At 38.4% G+C, this 20,872-nt stretch overlaps 1 protein-coding gene across 9 annotated transcripts in view; it reads left to right on the top strand.

The window, feature by feature from the left end:
- Positions 1-20,872, top strand: part of DMXL1 (Dmx like 1) — a 91,365-nt gene that overhangs the window by 17,200 nt on the left and 53,293 nt on the right. For 7 of the 9 annotated variants that reach the window (XR_014319348.1, XM_082783177.1, XM_082783174.1 and 4 more), the window contains exons 4-15: positions 948-1,026; positions 1,629-1,761; positions 4,059-4,125; positions 5,582-5,757; positions 6,944-7,133; positions 9,487-9,655; positions 15,382-15,594; positions 18,007-18,260; positions 18,388-19,072; positions 19,602-19,723; positions 20,158-20,247; positions 20,558-20,660. Coding sequence is in view for 8 of the 9 variants with exons in the window: in XM_082783177.1 (XP_082639303.1) it covers positions 948-1,026; positions 1,629-1,761; positions 4,059-4,125; positions 5,582-5,757; positions 6,944-7,133; positions 9,487-9,655; positions 15,382-15,594; positions 18,007-18,260; positions 18,388-19,072; positions 19,602-19,723; positions 20,158-20,247; positions 20,558-20,660 (2,281 nt within the window). In the remaining variant the exon portion in view is untranslated. Of the gene's footprint in view, positions 1-947; positions 1,027-1,628; positions 1,762-4,058; positions 4,126-5,581; positions 5,758-6,943; positions 7,134-9,454; positions 9,656-15,381; positions 15,595-18,006; positions 18,261-18,387; positions 19,073-19,601; positions 19,724-20,157; positions 20,248-20,557; positions 20,661-20,872 lie in introns of those variants that run through there. The other 2 variants (XM_082783173.1, XM_082783179.1) reach the window with 2 other exon arrangements.

Here is a 20,872-nt window from a genome sequence, read left to right as displayed (position 1 = left end):
ATGCCATTAACAATACCTATGTCTTGAAACTTGAAAATTACTGTAGTACCTGTAAGCAATAGAGGAAGTGCTCTTCCACTAATGATTTTCTTTCAAATATATCAAATATTCACAACTCAAGAAATACTTAGTTACATCATTCTTGCAGTTAACTTCTCTGCAATAATTTAAAGGGTAATTAAGTTTTAATAATGTTGTCTGTCTTTTCAATTTGTTAGTATATTCAGGATTTTAAAAAAAGTCAGCTTCAGAAATACTTGCTTCATATCCTTATCTACAACTGCATCTTAACTGTTTTCCACCATATCTAGAAGATTTAGTGGTGGAATTAAGTGGTTGTATTTTAGCTCTCATATACATTGATTTGATATTTTTGTAGTGGGGGGTAATTAGTTTAAAACTCTGAATTCAAAACAAAAACACTGTGTTCTTAATGTTATAACCTATTATGAAGCCAGACAGGATAAATATTTAGTGATTCTAATCCTCACATTGTTTCAAGGAAAGAAGGAATAACCAAAAACTAGAGTTGTCAACTATCTTAAGATTTGTATGATATATTAGATCCTGAACTTACTGATAACATTTAATTTAACAGTACTACTGATAACAAATAGTAAACGCATTGTGTACTTCTGATATTTTTTAATGAAATCACACTTCCTTTTAGAAAGCTCAGATCCTGATGATGATTATACAATCAAATTTTTTTCAAGCTTTATTATTTAATTAAGTTAAAAACATCTATTTGATCACATAAATGGAAAGCTCTCTTGTTTTAAAGTCAGCATGAAACAATTTTTGTTAGATAAGTAGTCACTTATTTTTAGAAACATCCTTCATTAAAGTTGGATAGTGTAGTGAAGATGGGATGTTTTTAGTATGAAAGGGGAGGGGAAGAAAGCATTTCTATGCTAATGCATTTCTATGCTAATTTAACATTTCAGAGGTTACATTATCAGTGGCAGAAGAATGCTCAAATCGTACTGGAAGGTATAGCACATAATCTAACATGGGATCCCGCAGGTAAGAAGAGAATATAAGAAACACTTAACTCTTTGAGCAACTGATTTCTCATTTAGATTTCACTATTCCTTGGAGACAAAGAAAAGATTGTTTTGTTCTAGCATGATAGAAAATACCAAAATGAAGTGAAATCTGCCTTTGGTTACTTGTAACGAGAGGAGAGACAAATTATTAGATGAATGTGTATGGTGTTACTTGATTATCCTAATCTCAGCAATATGTAATGATTTTAAAAGTGGCTTAAATAAGTATTGCAGTGAAAGAGGGACATACACAGTAGCTCTGGGTCCCTCTCTTTAGAAAAGACTGCTCTGAAAATGATGGATTTTCACAATGTCAGCTGTACATACTGAAGTCAATATGTCTCAATACGGGAGAGTACAAGCTACCTTCTTTCACGATTGATCCAATCTATCAGTGCGGTGAAGGACACACTGCTGTTATAGTAACTTTGATATAAAAAAGCATACGTTTAATATCTGGTATTATTGTTCTCCAGTGTATCTGGTTTCAGAACACAGAACTATCTTGTTTCTGTCTTTAGAGAAATCTATATTTTTCTACTTGTTTTGTACTTACATTGTTATAAATACATGTTTTAGGCACTCGCCTTTTGACTGGTTCCAGTTGTCTTCAGCTCTGGTCCAATGTTCCTTCTGAAAACTTTTCTGACAATGACAACACTGAAAGAACAGATGTTGGATGTGGAGAATGGAGGTGTATCTGGCAATGCAAGTAAGAAACTGGTTTATAAAAAATTCCTTTTGCTTGCTGTTTTATACCTTTCAGATTAAATACTTACTGTAGTACAACGAAACCCCACTTCAATTTGATAAAGACTATTAAATGTGATAAATTTGAATTGTATTTCCCTTGAATGTGTGACATTTATTTCTTCCTACAAGATTAGTTGTAAGTAATTGTAACTAGTTGTTTTGAGGTAGTTTATGCTTTTAAGCAGATGTGCAATTATATTGAGTACTATTAGAATGCTGTGTGAAGGCTGCTACTGTGACCATCTCAGCAGACTTTGTTCCTTGTACAGTAAGTAAGATGAAAGTTGCATATTTGAAGTTTATTATACTTGCAGTAACAGTTCAAATAAAATTTGTTCAGATAAATTTCTTCTACTACACCTCTGTTTGCTTCGCACACACCCTCCCACATTTTGCTTTTTCTGTATTTATTTTGGATATCTAGAAGATTCATGCAAAGATGGACAGTTTCTGTTTTTCTACATCTCTGAATGCTTTTCTCATATTCATGCTAGCTAATCCTTAGAGTTTTTGTGTCCATGTATTGGTACAGTCAGAAGAGTTTTAGTTCAGTACTTCTGTTTTTATGCCAAATCATGGTCCTTCCCACCATAGGAAGACTCTTCTAATACATCAAGTGCACTGGTTGCTTGGGATTAGTGTTCCATATGGCAGCCTCTTTAATTAAGTCTTCCTAAATGGTTGGCTGGAGAGATCCACCTGCAGTTACTCTGCATGAAACACGTGGCATTAGGAGGTAGTTCCCTGGACGTACCTGGAAAAGCCCTTTTTTAAAAAATCTTTCAATTGTTTCTTTTTCCCTGTATTCCCACGTTTTACCAGCAGTGTGTTTAAAATCCCAAGATTATCCAACAGAAAAAATTTATTTTGAATATGGTAAACTTTCTAAATTACAAAGTAAATATTTAGTCAATTTATTGACTAAACTTCTGGGCCATCATTTCTTCTCCTTATGGAGAAGTCGTCAGCTTGCAGATACAATGCCAAAGTTATGGCTTGAGGATCTGGGAGTGTGGTAGTAGCAGTCAGTAACATGCAGATACTGCTCTTCCTCTGTCCCTTTAATAAGTTTCTCATTTGTATCTCAAACCTTACAGCAGTCTTCGTTTAATACCTCTAAATTAATTTTGCGGAGGAATGAGACCTGGGTTTTGCGTACTTTGAACTAGCAGGCCCTGATAAGGGTCAACAGAACTTGCTCTGTCAAGCAAGTGCTTTTGTGCCTGTGTCTTCTAGCATTTGTATGTCTGTTAGATTTAGAACAGTTTTTCTTGTTAAGAAGTTTGCAGGATACCGATTTTGCAATACTGTCCTATGCCAGAGTATTTTTAATGTCTGAAGGAGGCATTCCCAAATGTCTTAATATTGGCTGTAGTAGGACCACATTGCTGAAATTGAGTTGGAAATTGCCTTTCTCTGATGCGCAGATTTTGTAATTGACTTGCTGCTCTTATTGCATATACTAACATGCTTGCAATGACCCAATGGCTAACTTAATCCTTTCAAAAGTTAGGCTTTACAACTTGTTACACAAGTCTAATAAATTAAATATGAAAAATATACAATATACTTTAAGTGCATAATTAAATTCTTGTATGTTCTTGTTGCCACTAATAAGCCTGTTGTGTAGGTGCCAGCTCAGTGCTTGAAAACCTGCAAAATACTTTTTGTATTTTCCAGTGAAAGTAAAATGCGGGAGAAACAAACCACTGAACTAGGTCTAGGTTTTTCAGTGTTGCTGCTTCTACCACTCTGACTATTAATATAAGAATTAATTTCAAATACTTAAGTGTATTATTCTTTTTATACATTTTTGTTTTCTTCAGTTATAACTGTGGGGAATATGAGAAACTGAGTTCTCTTTTTTCAGAATACTTGGAAGATAACATGGGCTGAAAGAACTCTGTTTGAAATCCAATTACTTACAAAGTGGAAATGGAGCGTATTTGGGGTGAAGCACACAAGCTTAGCCACTGTTTTTCAATTACAGTAATTTGTAATATAGGATACTGTGCTTGCTCTCAGCTACAAATTTTTAGTTTCCTGTTTATCCTGTTTAACCATAACCAGGTGTTGTACACAAGTTTGCCTCTTCCTTCTCAACTTTGTTAAAGCTTAAATTGTTCCATATAGTACATTGGACACCTGCATATAAGAATTAGATCACTTTTGTCAATTCAAATGTAAAAACTGTTTTAGAGTTCTGAAAAAGTTCTTAAAACTTATTTTCTATTTTTAAATGTATTTATTTCATAGAACTGCTTCTCAAGTTTGTTTAATGAAGTTTTCGCCAGATGGGGAGTTTTTTGCTACTGCTGGAAAGGTAAACTTTTTGTTGTTTCATACAAATTCAGATAGCTTTTTTTTTTCTTTCTCAGGTTTTCTAATGAAAACTTTCATTTTTATAGCTTTTTTTTTTTTTTTTGCATAGTCTTTCCAGTGATCTCTATGTACGTTTACACTTTTACTAAAAGGAGAATTTGGGAGAAAGATAATAAATACACAGATGGGGAAAACAATAAAATATTCCAAGTACTATTTTAAAATACCTATTTGGAGTCAGTATTAAACTGTAAAACATCAGAATATACTTTCCCACATAGTTAACATGAGTCTGTAGCCCATCTTATAGATCAGCTTTGTTTGCCTCTCTAGTGGCTTCTCAGCAAAAGCATTAAAACCCCTTGAGAAAATAAAGCATAATCTCACCATATCTTTTCACTTTCTTATGCATTATCAAATTTATCTTTTATTTATACTAGCAAACTTTTTGTTTGTATTTTATAAAAGAATAATATCCTAACAATTGAGAGCAGAGAAGTCAAGTTGGTGTAAAGCAGCCAGTGAAAAAAATATCACAAATATATACAGGAGTTTATACTACTTATTAAGGGATGCCAAATGAATAGCTTGGAGATCCAAGTAATACTGTTGTCCTTATATGAGGGGAGATTCACACTGATGAGTTAAAAAAAAAAAATAATCTTGTGAGAATTAATGGAATTTTCAATTTAGATGGGGGGGAGGGAGAGGGAATAAGTTATGTTTCCAGATTACTGTTTTTAAAAAGACACAGAAAACCTTACACTATGAGCAGTTTTTACACAGATTAACAGATAGATGCTAGTTTAGTGATGAAGTTTATGCTGCCTAAAATAAATAATCTAGCAGAGACTTCAGAATTATTAAAAAGAAAACAAAATGCTAGAATGCACCACTTATACCTACTTACATATTGAGTTTATCAGCAACTTGTAAATCTAGATCCAGGTTAGTTTATCTGGTCCTTAAAGATATATGGACAGTCTCTAAATACATGACTTTTCAATTTTTCTATTAGCATATGTAAGAAAAGTGTTCTCTTGAGAACTGAACTTGAATTTTGAGATGTCATCTTTGACCTGTGTTTGTATTCCTAGAATTGAATGTTGTGTGTGTAACTTGTTTTTTTCTGCCAAAGTACAGTAATGAGTGCTATTGGTATTTGAATCGCAATACAGCTTGAAGATTTGTAGCTAAAAACTGACAGCTAATCAGAAGAAGCTAAATCAAAATCAAATTAGTAATGGCAAGACAGATTAAAAGGCAACTCTGCTACCATGTTTTCTTTATAATCGGGTTTTGAAGTTCTATTTACTGAGCTGAGTTATTGTCATCAGAGAAGTAATTTACTTGGAAGAAAATTTAAAACCAAGGAGATGGATTTTAAAGTATGAAGTCTGTCCAATGCGTCATTGTTATCTATTCTTACTTAATGTGCCAACCCCTCCCCACCCCAGGACGACTGTCTTGTGAAAGTGTGGTACAACACAGACAGCTGGCGATCAGCCGTAACACCACCAGGTGTGAGTCCAGGAAAAGAAGCACAAGAAATTGATTTTTCATTTGTTTATTTGGCCCATCCTCGGTCAGTAAACTCATTCTCATGGAGGAAGACCAGCAAATTCATGCCACGGTGAGTAGTTCTAACAATGTAAACAGTTTGTAAACTGTTCAAAAAAAAAAAAAAAAAAAAAACAAATCAAAAGAAAAAAGTCAGAGCAGTTCAAAAGTCCTATCACTTCATGGTTTCTTTTAGAAGTATTCAAATATTTCTTAAGGTTCTTAAAATTTGTTTCTCTACCCAGTACAAAACTAGACCACTGTCAGAAACAATATCTGCAAATTGGATTAAAATGATCATTCTGAATTGATGGTTTGGGGGTTTTCATTTTTGTGTTCTGACTACTCCTAAATATCCTTTCCCTAGTTTTTGTAAGTAACTGTAATCTCAAACTGAAATAACATTAGCAATTTTGTATCCTGCAGGCGGGCTTTTACTGTGACTATTATTCCAATCGGTAGCCCTTTGAATTCTGCATACCTTTGTGTTTGGGCAAGTTTATGCTGTCTTTTGTACCAACCTTAAAAACAACCTTTATACAAACAGAAAGCTGTTACCACAGTCCCTTAATAAGTTGGGAAAATCCACTTATTCCATGATGCCTACTTCAGTGTCAGAAGATCCATGGCATTTTTGAATCTTGGCTAAAACGAAATTGTAAACTTACATGAGCTGGAAATCTCATGATCTGTATATTTTTTGCAGTGTCTAGTTTAAGTTAATCGGATTTTTTGCAGATATATCTAATGGAAATTTCACTTGGAAAAACAGTCATTAAGAGAAGTTTGTAGTTCTAAATTCGCAGTTGTATTCCTGATACTGCACTGGTTTCTCTGCTTTGAATATGTAGTTTTGAAAGTGCTAAGTAACAGTAAGACCTGGAGAACTGAGGAAGGGTATGCAGGGTATGATTAGTGTTTTGTGTGAAGGGCTTTGAAAAGAAATACATAAATAATGTTGGAGCTAGGACTGAATCAGTAAATTGAAATCCATTATTCAGTGTTCCACAGTTGTTATTAAGTTTGACGTTTGAAAATTATTGAAGTAATTTATGTTTGGATACTTGAATAGACATGAAAGCCTATCATATAGCACTAGTTTTTCCAAGAATGTCTTTTCAAATGTTTATTTCCTTAGTACATAAGCAACTTTGTGCAATTCTAAAAACCAGTAATGGAAACAGTTTGGTGCTGTTGCTTTGGTTTCATGCTATGTGACTGTAAGTGGCATCTTCACACCTTAAATTTTCTTTCATTAGTGGTGCTGTCTGCAATGTTCTCCTGACTTGCTGTAAGGATAACGTTTGTCGTCTCTGGGCAGAGACTTTGTTACCCAATGACAGCCTGTTATATGGTGGAGGAAACAACAACTGGACTGAAGCAGTGAACTTCACAAATAACTTCAAGAGAAATACTTCAAGTAAGGAACGAATGCAAAATGCATTAGAGGTAAGAAGTGAAATTGAACATTGAGAATAAACACAAGTACACAGACAATGTTAGACAGGATTGTAACTGATACCTTGAACGTGTATTAGAAACTATAATCCTTCAGAGAATAGGTCTGTATATTGTTATAAAACAATAAATTTAATTGAAATCATCCTTATGTTTACCTGGCAGACAGCAAGAGCTGACAGCCATCCTATTGAGCTTTAACGTTAGAAAAAACAATGATGTTATGTCACTGCTACATACATTATTCAGGTGACTGAAGCAAAGTGCTTTTATGTTATGTTGTTCAAAGAGCCAGGAACAGTATGGAGCACATTGTGTACGCAGGATGTGTAGAAACCACAAATAATGCTGCCTTTGTATGGTAGAGGTTCACTTGTTACCTGCGAAGGTGTGGCGTGTTCTCTGGCTTCTGCAGTTGAAAAAGTGGTGGACTGAGAGAAGATGACCTTTATCTTCCTGCTACAGTCCTTAGGTAGAACTGGCAGCTCTCTAGCTGTATCTCTAGGGCAAATGATCCGTAACAAATGTTTTCTAAGCAATGGGAAGCACAAATAAAGTGAAGCATTGCAGTTCTGCAGCAAAGCTCTGTGGACTATGTTTGTGGACATAGTACTTTTGTATTAATTGAGTGATGTAGTCAGCATAGTAATGGTACCTCTATAGCATGTGCATAGATGAAAAATTTGTCAGACTGCAAGACACAGCAGAGCAAACAAACTATTCCAATAGAAGTTAAAAAAAAAAAAAAAAAAAAAAAGAAGTTGGAGACAGTTTTGTGTTTCTTTTCAAAGTAAGAGGCAATGTTTAAAAAAAAATGCAAAAATTTTGAGGATATTATTTTACATATGTGCTGTGGGTAGATGCAAAGGATAACAAGTGTAAAGGAATACCAAGAGTATCATACCAACTGTAATAGAAATTATGTATCTTTTTATACCTTTTTGTGCTTGTATAGATAACTACAGCACAACAGACTTGAAATGTGCACTGTTTGGAGTGTGACTCTCTAATACTGTTGTAGTTGATATTAAAAATTCCTTTGTTTTTCCATTTGGGATAAACCTCCTTGCGTGGATGGGGTTTGTGGTGGTTTAATTCTGGCAGATAGCACCACCATACTGCTCTTTCATTCCCTCTCAGAAGGACAAGGGGAGAAAATATGACTAAAAAAGGGTTTTGGGTTGAGATAGGGACAAGGAGACCACTCACCAATTACTATGACAGGCTAAACAGACTCAGCGTAAGGGAGATGAATGTAACTTATTGCCTATTGATAGCAGAGAGAACTAAAAGCAAGCTAAAAACACTTTCTCCCTCCATCCACCTCTTCTGTGTTCACCCCTGAGCAGTGCAGGGGAAATGGAGAACAGGGGCTGCAGTTAGTCCATAATACTGTCTCTGCTGCTACTTCATCTTTACTTTCTTCCTCTGCTCCAGTGCAGAGTCCCTCCCATGTGATGTTGTCCTTCCCAAACTAATCCAGTACAGGCTTCCCACAGTTCTTGAAGCCTGTCGGTCCTCCACGGGCTGCAGCGTGGAGATCTGCTCCGTGTGGGACCCATGGGCTGCAGGGGGACAGCCTGCTCCACCAGGGGCCTCTCCCTGCACAGCCCGCAGGGGAACTGCTGCTGCCTGCCTGCAGCACCTCCTGCCCTCCTGCTGCACTCGCCTGGGGGCTGCAGGGCTGGCTCTCACCCCTCTCTCCCAGCTGCTGTTGCAGTGCAGGTTGTTTTTTTTTTCCCTTTCTTAAATCTGCTCTCCCAGAGTCCCAACCAGCATCACTCATGGCTTGTCTCTGGCCAGCTTCGGGTCCTTTCCAGAGCAGGTGGAGCTGGCTCTGACCTGATGGGGGTCAGCCCTACCAATGGGGCAGCTGCTGGGCTCTGTTCACAGAGGCTATCCCTGCAGCCCCCTGCTATCAAAATCTTCTCACAGAAACCTAATAGTAGGGTGAACCTTAAAATCTAAGGCTTTAACCTGTGGGCTCCTCATAGGGCCCTTACGGGAGAAGAGGGGGGAATTACTCATCTAATCATATGCAAAGTACTGATGTAAACTTTCACAGTGTCGCTGAAACAAGATTATTTGGATTTCTTTCCTTTTTCATTCAGAATCTTTACTAAGTGTGATGTTTATGAAACAGTAATATTTTCTGTTCAGTATCTTTCTACCGAAGGTACCATCTGAATGTTGTAATTTTTGCAGGAAGCTCTGCTGATACTATGAAGTAGATTTTAAACTGAAAAATATATTTCATGCCCTATTGTTTAGAAAATCACTTACAGATTAAATCTGCTTTTTCTTTTTGAAAGGAATTAAAAATGACACCTTATTCTTCATGCAGTTAAACCTGAAGCACTTTCGACGAGGGAGGAGGAGGTCTGGTGCTGTTGTAGCACATACTGGATACTCTCCACATCAGCAAGATCCTCACGAAGTTCACAGGAACATTCCTCCTCATGCAAATGCACTCTGTCACTTCCATATTGCTGCCAGTATCAATCCAGCCACAGGTAGGAACCATGGTAAATCCTTGCTACCAGGCAACTACTATTTTCTCTTAGGTATGCTTTGTCTGCCTAAGCTTTAATTTGTCAGTTCTGTTTATCTGACTGTGCAAAATGGCTAGCAAGTTGGTTTCATTTAATTCTTGGAAGAACCTTTATCCAGTAATAAAATTCTTGGAGCAGATTTTCTCTGCTTTCATGGCTTTCATTTTCTGTCATGTTTTAACTGAAATTCATAGTGGTCTGAGGTGCAGTATTTGTGACTAGGTTTACAAAGTCAATGTTAATTGTGTTGGCTGCGTGCACTGTATTGTAGAGTGAACAGTGATAAAAAGCTTGGAGATTTATTTGTTTAAAATGATTACCTAATACTAAACATCTAAAGTAACCATGCATCTCCCTACTACTGTTCTGTCTCTGAACCAGGCAAAACACATCTGCATCTTGTGTTTCATAAACTTTAATATTGTTTTGCTCATGCATTATGTTGCAAGGCATTATGGGAAGAAAAAAAAAGAAAACTTCTAGTAACTAATATTTTAGTTTTCATAATTTTATGCCCATGCTGAAAATGAAGCATTATGTCCACCAATTGAAAAACTAAATGGAAATGTGTTATTAAAGAGCCTTTCATTATGGTTTTACTGCTGTGATGCGTTTTAATGTGTCAAGACTTAAGTAGTTCAAGAAAAGGATTATGTAATGTATTTGCCCATTAAGGCCCGTCTTAAACTTAGTATTTTTAATTTTTTTTTGTCCTGCCTAACCATTGTTTGAAAGGCCACTTTTTGCTTTCATGCATTAGGTCATATTTGTAGCTGTACAATCTTTGGCGTGATTACAAAGAACAATGAGTTTCTTTATTGATGCTAGGTTAAGCAATCTGTGAACACTTTGTTCAGGAAGAAAATCAGAGTTAGTCCTCATCATTTTTAGTATTAGCTCTCATGTTTCTGTCACAGATACATGTAGAATTTCACACAGTAACAAAAAGTGTTTTTGCTGGTTTGTGCTGTACCATCAAGTTACTCTGTTTTTACAGGAAACATCTGCAGACACTCTATCTATTACTACCAAGTGTCTTAAAGGAATGTTTCTTTGAAGCTTCTTGGAGATTTGTAGTTCCCCTCTATGCATTCTGCATTTCCATGTTGTACAAGGAGCTAACTAATCTTTTCATGCAGTTAGCACAGTCTTTCAGAGTTCTTGTTTGCACCTATTCTTAATGCACTGCTTTTCCTGTTTGTTTATACATATCTAACAAACTTTAATTTATTTTTAATAGTCTTTGCAATATAAGTGTGCTCAACAAGCTCACAGAATAAGAAAAAAATAATTTTGGAAAAGAACAGTAAAATATTTTCCTAGGTGTCTAAGAATTAATTGTCCTTGACCTCTTTTTTTTTTTACCCCTTCTTACTCATCTGTATTAGTATTATCCTTCTCAATACCGTCTTTTGAATCATATGGTCTTACTAGATGGGGGAATGAAAGGTTGTTCTTTATTGTGGAACCTCTGTTTGAAGCAGCTTTCACATCTTAAGCTTTAATTTGAAGATATATCTGTTTTCCTTCACAGTCAAATCCCTAAGAACGTCAGTCTAACCGGTTTTTCTAAGTAGTCCTTTTAGTATGTCCTTACCTGAGGAAAAAAAAACACACTAATTGCATTTTCCTTGATTTAAACCAAATCGATTTATGATTTCACTCCAAAGTTTACTTTTACTACAGTGTTCATAGTACTTGACAAAAGATAAGTCCAGAGCAGCATTTTCTATCCTTCACATCCCTTATAGAAGATGAGTAATGCTATCACATAGCAAATGAAGAGATCTTCATTTTTATTGCATGTTTCCTGTTAATTTTTGAACTTATTTTTTTAAAGAAACAAAATCCTTGAGAGTATAATATTGTTTTAACCATTCTGTGATTCTGTAATATCAGTTTTAGGTTTGCATGGGCCCCTGTAGGCCATCTGGTCCAAGCCCTCTGCTCAGGCAGAGCTCCCCAGAGCAGGTTGCCCAGGACCTTGTCCAGGTGGCTTTTAGTAACTTCAAGAAGGGAGACTCCATGACCACTCTGGGCAACCTGTGCTGGTGCACCATCCATTTGCCTGATGTTCAGATGGAGCCTATGGTGTTCCAGTTAGTGCCCACTGCCTCTTGTCCTGACACTGGGCACCACTGAAAAAAGCCTGGCTCTGTCTTCTTTTGCACTATCCCTTCGGGTATTTGTACACAATTAATAAGGTCCCCCTTGGCCTTCTGTTCTCCAGGCTGAACAGTCCCAGATCTCTCATCCTTTCTTCATAGGGGAGATGTTGCTGTCCCTTCTTCATCTCCTTGGCCCTTTGCTGAACTCTTCCCATGTCCCTCTTGTACTGGGGAGCCTAGAACTGGACCCAGTACCCCAGGTGTGGCCTCGTCAGTGCTAGGAAGGATCACCTCTCTTGACCTGCTTGCAGTGCCTTGCCTAATGCAGCTGAAAATACTGTTAGCCTTTTTAGCAGCAAGGGCATGTTACTGCCTTGTGTTCAGCTTTGTGTCTAACTCCTAGGTCCTTTTCTGCAGTGCTGCTTTCTAGCTGGTGGGTGGCCCCTGGTGTGTACTGGTGCCTGGGGTTGTTCCTCCACAGCTGCAGGACTTTGCACTCCTCCTTGAACTTCATGAGATTTTTGGCAACCCATTTCTCCAGCCTGTCAAGCTCCCTCTAGATGGCTGCCCCACCCTTTGTTGAGACAGCTGCACCCTCCAGTATTCAGCCTGGGTGGAGTTCATTCACTGAAAGGAATAAGTTTATTGCTTTTTTTTGGGGGGGGGGAGGGTGGGAGTGGGTAGGGGCAGGCAAGATTACTACTAGTCATATACACAGAGAATTATTGAATCAAAGAACTTCAAAAGCTTTTTGGAAAAAGTGTGATTTATGAAGCAAATAAAGATTCTCAACAAGGATTTTACCCAGGACTGAGCAGTTTCAAACTGGAAGTTGGAAATCTTCCAGAGGATGCTCTAAAAGTTTCTATTTTCCAGAATAGAACAACTCTGAAGTTTTGAGGTAGAAGAATTGAGGGGAAAAAAACAAACAGATTTCTTCAGAGATTTTGTGTTACACACTAAAAGTCCATAGATTTGTATTGTAATGTGAGAAATCGTCTTTCCAGTCCACCCTCTCATTCATGTTTGCTGTAGCTTTGTCCTATAAGAATTCAATGGATTTCTTTCTTCCAAGTTCTGCTTTTGCCAAATGTATTAACCCATTTTTGTGACTGTCAATAATTGCTTTTTTTAAGCAGATGGACCATATTTCTCTTATATTCTCTTCATCCCCTCTTCCCACTATAAAATTGTAGGTAGTCATGCTGGTCCCTTTTCTGTTTGTGTACTCTGTTATTTTCTTAGGCTAGACTGCAGTGTAAGTAATTCAGAGACATCACAAGTATAAAAACAGTATTAGAATATTTTATTTTATATTTTGTCTCCTGGGGTATATAATTTAAGTACCACTGCATAAATAGAGATCAGAAGGAAAATGTCTATGGAGGCTTCTAGGTGGGAATCAAATGTGGGTTGAGCTTTTAGCATATTGCTGTATGACCCATTTGAAGAAATGACAGCACATCACTTAGCTGCTTTCTTGCCACTCGGTTCAGATGATGCAACTTTGCAGCAGTCTGATACTTGCTTCCTTCAGTTACTTTGAGATTACGGATACTTTTTTTTTTCCCCACAGGCAGCTGGCACACTGTGTGGCATCATGTGGCAATGTAAAATAATAAAGGAATCTGTAGGAATCAGAAAGCCTAGCTTAATGCAATAGCCTTACAGCACGTGTTTCTTGGTCACCCTGTTCTCACCAGTGTAAGCCCTGTTGTATGTGAGCCTAGATACTGCTGCAGCCTCTGTTCTGGAATAAACACTGGGACATTATCCTCAAGTTATTTGCTTTATTTTCTGAACCATAGTAGCAAAGAACAAGGAAAATTAAAGTATATGCACAGTGTTACATTATGGAAATGTAGCCCAGAGGGGCTTAACACTGACGAGCAGCTCAGATCAGCACCACCATGTGGGACTATCACTCCTGCTCCTGAAAAGGACAAGGGGAGAAAATACAACAAAAAAAAGGCTCATGAATTGTGATAAGGAATGGGGTTTGTGGTCAGTCCGTTATGCTATGTCTGCTGCTGCTTCATCTTTACTCTCTTCCCCCACTCCAGTATGGGGTCACCCCTATGTCATGGTGTCCTTCCCAAACTGATCCAATACGTGTCCTTCCCACGGGCTTCAGTTACTGTCAAGCACTGCTTCCACACAGCTCCATCTCACAGGGTCCATCCATCCATGCCCCAGGAGCAAACTGCTCTAGCACGGGTCCCCCACGGGTGGGCAGCAGCTCCCCCCAGACCCCCTGCTCCTGCGTGGGCTCCTCTCCACGGGCTGGGGCCTGCTCCTGCGGGGGCTCTCCATGGGCCGCAGCCTCCTCCAGGCCACATCCACCTGCTCCACCGGGGGCTCCTCCACCCATGGGGGGGCTGCAGCATGGAGATCTGCTCCATGTGGGACCCATGGGCTGCAGGGGGACAGCCTGCTCCACCAGGGGCCTCTCCCTGCACAGCCCGCAGGGGAACTGCTGCTGCCTGCCTGCAGCACCTCCTGCCCTCCTGCTGCACTCGCCTGGGGGGCTGCAGGGCTGTTGCTCTATTTTCTCACTCCTTTCTCCCAGCTGCTGTTGCACAGCAGTTTATTCCCTTCCTTCAGTCTGGTCTCCCAGAGGCACAAACTGAATCGCTCCCTGGCTCAGCTCTGTCCAGCAGCAGGTCCCTTTGGAGTCATCTGGAGCTGGCTCTGCTCACAGAGGCTACCCCTGAAGCCTCCCTGCCACCAAAACCTTGCTGCGTAAACCCAATAGAACTTGAAGGCCCATGGCATGTTCTTCACCAGTGGGCACAGGCATCAGTTTGGGATGGGGAAAGGAGAAGTCTCCTCTAATATATATATTTTTTTAATTTTTAAAAAATATCTGCATAAATTATGCAGGAATGGAAGCCTTTTATCTTTGAAGAGATCTGTGACAATAAAGTGATGAGCTAGCTTAGCAACCCAGAGCATCTTTCTGGGACAGGCTGGTCAGTACATAAGGTTCTGTTCACATTGATGAACAATTAGATGTTTCTATGTATGACTGGGTTGGAGGTGAAGGTGTGCTCTTTATTGGACTGTGCACTTATGCACAGTCCAATAAAGCCTTTTGTAATTATGCTGGAGTATAAGTTACACTCAAAGGGTCACAGAAAGTCTTTATCCGTTGAGCAGGTTTTCTGGTCAAATCTTCAGTAGGTCTTGCTGGATACACTCTGGTTTTCCAGCCAGTCTGTCTGCAGTCAGCAGGAATATTACTTATACCAGTGATCAAGATAATGGTCATCCTTTTCTAATGACTTGTGTGCCTACAAAGACAATAGCAAAAGAGTTTCATCCTGGTTTGAGTGTTGCAGAAAGATGCACTCAGATGAAAAAGAAACTAATCTCCTGCAGAATGTGAGATGTGTCTATGTGTGAAACCTTGAGTTTTTTTTATCCTTTCAAACTGCAGCAGACTGAGTTTTTTTTATTTGCTTATTCCCAAGTGTATTTTTTCCCCGTGGCTTTTCTGCTTGAACATAGTGTCTAGAAAATTATATTTTTCCAAACTACTTGGCTTTGAATGAAGTTGTTAATATTTTTTTCTGGTAGATATTCCTCTACTCCCATCTATCACATCTCTGAGTCTTGGTGAAAATGAAGAAAAAAGTGGACCTTTTGTTGTGCACTGGCTAAACAATAAAGAACTCCATTTTACCTTATCCATGGAAGTATTTTTGCAGCAACTTAAAAAGAGTTTTGAACATCATTCTCCTGAGACAAACACAGAGGAATCTAATCAGATGGACGGCAGATCAGAAGAAGGTAAAAGTCTTATCACAGACAAATGGCTTTCATTTCACAAAGTAATGTGTTCTTTCATCTCAAGTGAGAGGCAATTTAGAATGTAAGGAAGCAAGCAGATTGCAGTATTTCTGTGAATTTCCTTCCCTTTGAGTGGAAGTACCTAAGTGGCTCTTAAAAAAATGTGTATCTACAAATTGTGTTTGTTTTTTCCAGATATTTAGAGTAACTGACGCTGAAAACTAGAAGTGTGTTGTTTTGACATGCTTAGGGAAGCTGATACAATCATAGAGCTAAGCTTTCTTGTTTTCAGTGTTAAGCTATACCTAACTTAAACAGCTTTATATTTACATTAATTGAATACATATTGTTAGACATGGTTGGGAAATGACTGTTTTTGTTCTGCGCATGCATACAAAAACATACATTAAATGGGGAAAATCTCACTTCAGTGTCTGGTAAAATTATGGAAAAGATTATGCTGGAACTTGGTGAAAAGCACCTAAAGGACAACACAGTCATTGGTCAAAGCCCACATGGGTTTACTAGCGGAAGGTCATGTTTAACAAACTTAATTTCTTTTTATGACAAGATCACCCAGCTAGTTGACCAAAGAAAGCCAGTCAGTGTAATCTTCCTGGATTTCAGTAAAGCTTTCGATGCTGTCTCTTACAGTATCCTTCAGGACAAAGTGACCAGAATACAGTTAGATAAAAGCGTAATATAATGAGCAACAGTCTGATGGGGCAGGCCCTGAGGATTCTTGTAAATGGGGTTACATCAGGCTGATGACTTGTCACAGTGGGTTTCCCCAGGGCTCCATTTTAGGACCAATCCTCCTCAGTGTTTTCATAAATGACTTGGATGAAGAACCTGAAGGTTATCTGAGCAAGTTTGCAGATGATACCAAGTTGTGTGGAGCTGTTGACTCTGTTGAGGGTGGTGAGGCCTTACAGAGAGATCTGGTCTGATTAGGGAGCTGGGTCAACAATGTGAACAACACCATGAACCATATTCAACAATATGAACAACACCAACAATATGAAGTTTAAGAAGAGCAAGTGCCAGATTCTGCACCTGTGAAGGGGCAGCCCTAGTTAAACATACAGACTGGGGGATGAGATGCTGGAGAGCACCCTCACAGAAAGGGGTCTGGGGGTTCAAGCTGAACATGAGCCAGCAGTGTGCCTTGGTGGCCAGGAGGGCCAGCCATATCCTGGGGTGCATCAAGCACAGCACTGCTAGCTGGTTGGTGAAGGAAAGGGGTTGTCCCGCTTTGCTCTGCGCTGATGCAGCCTCACTTGGAGCACTGTGTGCAGTTTTGGGCACCACGGTATAAGAAAGATATAAAAGTGTTAGGGAGCGTCCAAAGGCAGGCAACAAAGATGGTAAACGGTCTAGAAGGAAAGATGTATGAGGATAATCTGAGGTCACTTGGCATGTTCAGCCTAGAGAAGAGGAGACTGAGGGGAGGCCTCATCGCAGTCTACAACTTCCTCACAAGGGGGGACAGGCACTGATCTCTTCTCTCTGGTCACCAACAGTAGGTCAAGGGAATGCTTGAAACTGCAACAGGGGAGGTTCAGACTGGATCTCAGGAAAGCGTCTTCACCGAGAGGGTGGTTGGGCACTGAAACAGGCTCCCCAGGAAAGTAGTCAGAGCACTGAGCTTGCTGGAGTTTAAGAAGCATTTAGAAGCATTTAGACAACGTTCTCAAATACAGTCTGATTTTTTTGGGGTGGTTCTTTGGGGACCCAGGAGTTAGACTTGATGATCCCTGTGGATTCCTTTCAGCTAGGATATTCTGTGATTCTATGGAAAAGTATAAATATTCCAAATTCAAGTGCAGACTAAGCTATTTCAGTTTATTCACGGTTCACTAAAGGTCCCAGCCAATATGGGTTCATGAGGGAGGGGTAGGTCCTGCCTGACAAATTTGATTTCCTTTTATGATAACATCACCCATCTAGTCGATGAAGGGAAACCAACTGATGTGATCTTTTGGACTTCAGCAAAGCTTTTGATGTGCTTTTGCATAGGATCCTACTGGACAAAATACCCAGCATACAACTTAACAAAAACATCATTCGATGGGTGAGCAATTGGCTGATGGGCAGGGTTCAAAGGGTTGTGGTAAATGGGGCCACATCTGGCTGGTGGATGGTCACTAGGGTGGTCCCTCAAGGCTCCATTTTAGGGCCAGTCCTCCTCAATGACTTTATAAATGATTTGGATGTAGGACTAGAAGGTGTTTTGAGCAAATTTGCTGATGACACCAAACTTGGAGGAGTTGTGGACTCTGCTGAGGGTAGAAAGGCCTTGCTTGAATGTGCTTGAATGAGGGATTTAGAAAAAGGTTGAAATGTGCTTCTATGCCTGAATGACCTTGCTTGTTAACCTTTAGCTTTTAAATACATCTTTTTTTGTTCTAGAAGTTGATGAAAATGGAGATGAACAAAAAGGAAACCAAGAGAAGAAGGAATTGAGTGATGAGAAAACTACTTCAGCATCAAACCTTGTCCCTTTATCTTCTGCTATTGTTGATCATGAAATTGAAGTTCTGCTTTCTGAATGGAGTAAAAATGCTGATATGCTATTCAGTATACATCCTATGGATGGTTCATTGCTGGTATGGCACGTGGACTGGCTGGATGAATACCAGCCTGGCATGTTTCGACAGGTGCAGGTACTTTGCATTTTCTGGAATATGCACTTTTGTGTAAAGAAAAATGTATGTTGAGAAAAGAACTTAAATACTTGCTCTTAAATTTTTAAAATACTTTCTTAAAATACCTTCTTTTTTAAACTTCCAGGTGTCATTTGTCTCACGGATTCCTGTTGCATTCCCAACGGGTGATGCAAACTCTCTTTGCAGAAGTATAGTGATGTATGCATGTACCAAAAATGTTGACTTGGCTATTCAACAAGGCAAACAAAAGCCTCCTGGCCTTACACGATCATCATCTATGCTTATCTCTTCTGGACACAGCAAATCAACCAACAGTTTAAAACTAAGTATATTCACACCCAATGTTATGATGATCTCCAAACATGCAGATGGATCTTTGAACCAATGGCTAGTGAGTTTTGCTGAAGAATCTGCTTTTTCAACTGTACTCAGTATTTCACATAAATCCAGATATTGTGGTCACCGTTTTCATCTTAATGACTTGGCTTGCCATTCAGTATTACCACTGCTGCTTACAACCTCACATCATAATGCTCTAAGTTCACCAGATGTTGAGAATGCAAAACAAGCAAATGATTCTTTAAAGTCTCAGGAGTCACCATTAAGACTTCAGAGTAGAGGCAATGCAAGCATAACATCCCAGGATCCCAATGCAGTTTACAGTGAACTTATTCTTTGGAGAGTTGATCCTGTTGGGCCATTGTCCTTTTCTGGTGGAGTATCTGAACTTGCTCGGATCAATTCCCTCCATGTTTCAGCTTTTTCTAATGTTGCATGGCTGCCCACTCTTATACCCAGTTATTGCCTCGGTGAGTTCAGTTTCCTGATTGGTTAAGTATTCTAGAATAAAAGTAATATAGGCTAATAATGCTATTAAGTAGGCGATGTAGATATATGTATATATGAATAGATTGAAAAAGGAATGTTAAGCATGGATCCCTTATTTCACATATTTCAAAGCTGCTTATATTTTGTAATTGTGTAATCTTGTTTAAAGAATTGCTGGGGAGTGGGGTATGCCACCTTTTGTATTTGATATTTTAGGAGCTAATGAAGTCAAGCTGTTAGATGCTAATGTGCACTTTTGATTATAGAATGTCGTGAACACTTAAAAGCAGAGGTAGATTTTGCTCTAGTTTGCAAACCAAATTCTGATTTCCTTTTGTATTCTTTGGTGTGGTTGCTAAGCTACACTTTGTAGTTCTTGCCTGTGCACAGAAATTAACAAGACAGAATATTTCTCATTCTGTCTTTCTTTCATAAATTTCAAATTACTTCTCAAATAAGGGAGCCGGTTTATGTTTAAATTTGAGTACTTTGTGCATTTATATTTTTCAGGTGCATACTGTAACTCTCCAAGTGCCTGCTTTGTGGCTAGTGATGGACAGCATTTAAGATTATATCAAGCTGTAATAGATGCTAAAAAACTTCTGTGTGAGCTTTCCAATCCAGAAATTTCTGTAAGTGAAAGCTGTCTCAGGTTTTTTAAGGTTGGAACTTCATTCAGTAATAATAGTTACACTTAGTAGAAACTAAGCTTGTTGTCAAGAATTTTGCAGATTATGATAGTCCAATTCTGCTTGTAAAAACATACAATAAAGCTTTTTAGTATTGTAGGCATACTGCAGTTGAGACATTGTTTCAGTTTAGTTAGTCAATGGTAAACTGCTGTATGTGAGGCTTTCCAGATGATGGCTTTGCAAGTTCTTGCCATTTTTTAATCATCAAAAATAAAGTGGCTCTTCAAAAAATAATGAATGTTATTAGTATTCCTGGTAACTTACAGCTGAAGTACTTTTAATGCTTTTGTTTAACATTTGCTTAGATGTTGTATCTACTCAGCAGTGTGTGTTGCAGAAATGGACAAAAGAAGCATCTCGTTTGTTTTTAACAGAAATATGTTGGTGAAGTTTTTAACATCATAAGTCAGCAATCTACTGCTCGTCCAGGATGCATCATTGAACTGGATGCCATCACAGAGCTTGTAAGGCTTTTATCTGTACCCATTTTATACCATAATCACCTTGCTTAAAAAGTGTTAACAGTAAAGGCTACACCTCTAGCTGTCTTTCAAGTAAAATTAAGCGTTTAAAGATTGATTCTGACATACACTTGCTTTTGGTTTCATAGTATCTGTAAATGAATAAAACATGAATAATGAAGGTGTATCTTATTGAAAAATCTTTTTTGTTGTGTGCAACTTAGCAATCAGCTCAAAAGCTTGCATGTTAGAGAGAAACCTTAAGCAGTGCTGTCTGATGTTCACTACTTGTGTGTATCTTTTACTTTCTTAGCATGGCAGAAAAACACAGTTGTTCCATGTTTTTCAAGAAGACTTCATTTTAAATAACCAGGAGAAGGAGATACCTGAAAAGAAAAACAATTTAGCAGACTCTGGTAAAGAATTATTTTCATTTCATAATATGTTGAAGACAAATATCATCCGTGCATTCCACATAACTTGTATAGGTTTTTGCATCTTTCTTTTAAGGACTTTGTATGCTGAAGAAGAAATTTTAGTCTAATGAAAGTCATGGATGTTTCACTTCCCTGGAGGGTAGTACTCAACCAAATCTTAGACAAGATAGCTTTGTTAAACATTTTGTGGC

The sequence above is a fragment of the Aythya marila genome (assembly GCF_965140915.1).
Source record: "Aythya marila genome assembly, chromosome: Z".
In the NCBI taxonomy this organism is placed as follows: Eukaryota; Metazoa; Chordata; class Aves; order Anseriformes; family Anatidae; genus Aythya; species Aythya marila.
Note: the sequence above shows the minus strand (reverse complement) of the source record. Positions and strands in the feature narration are given on the sequence as shown.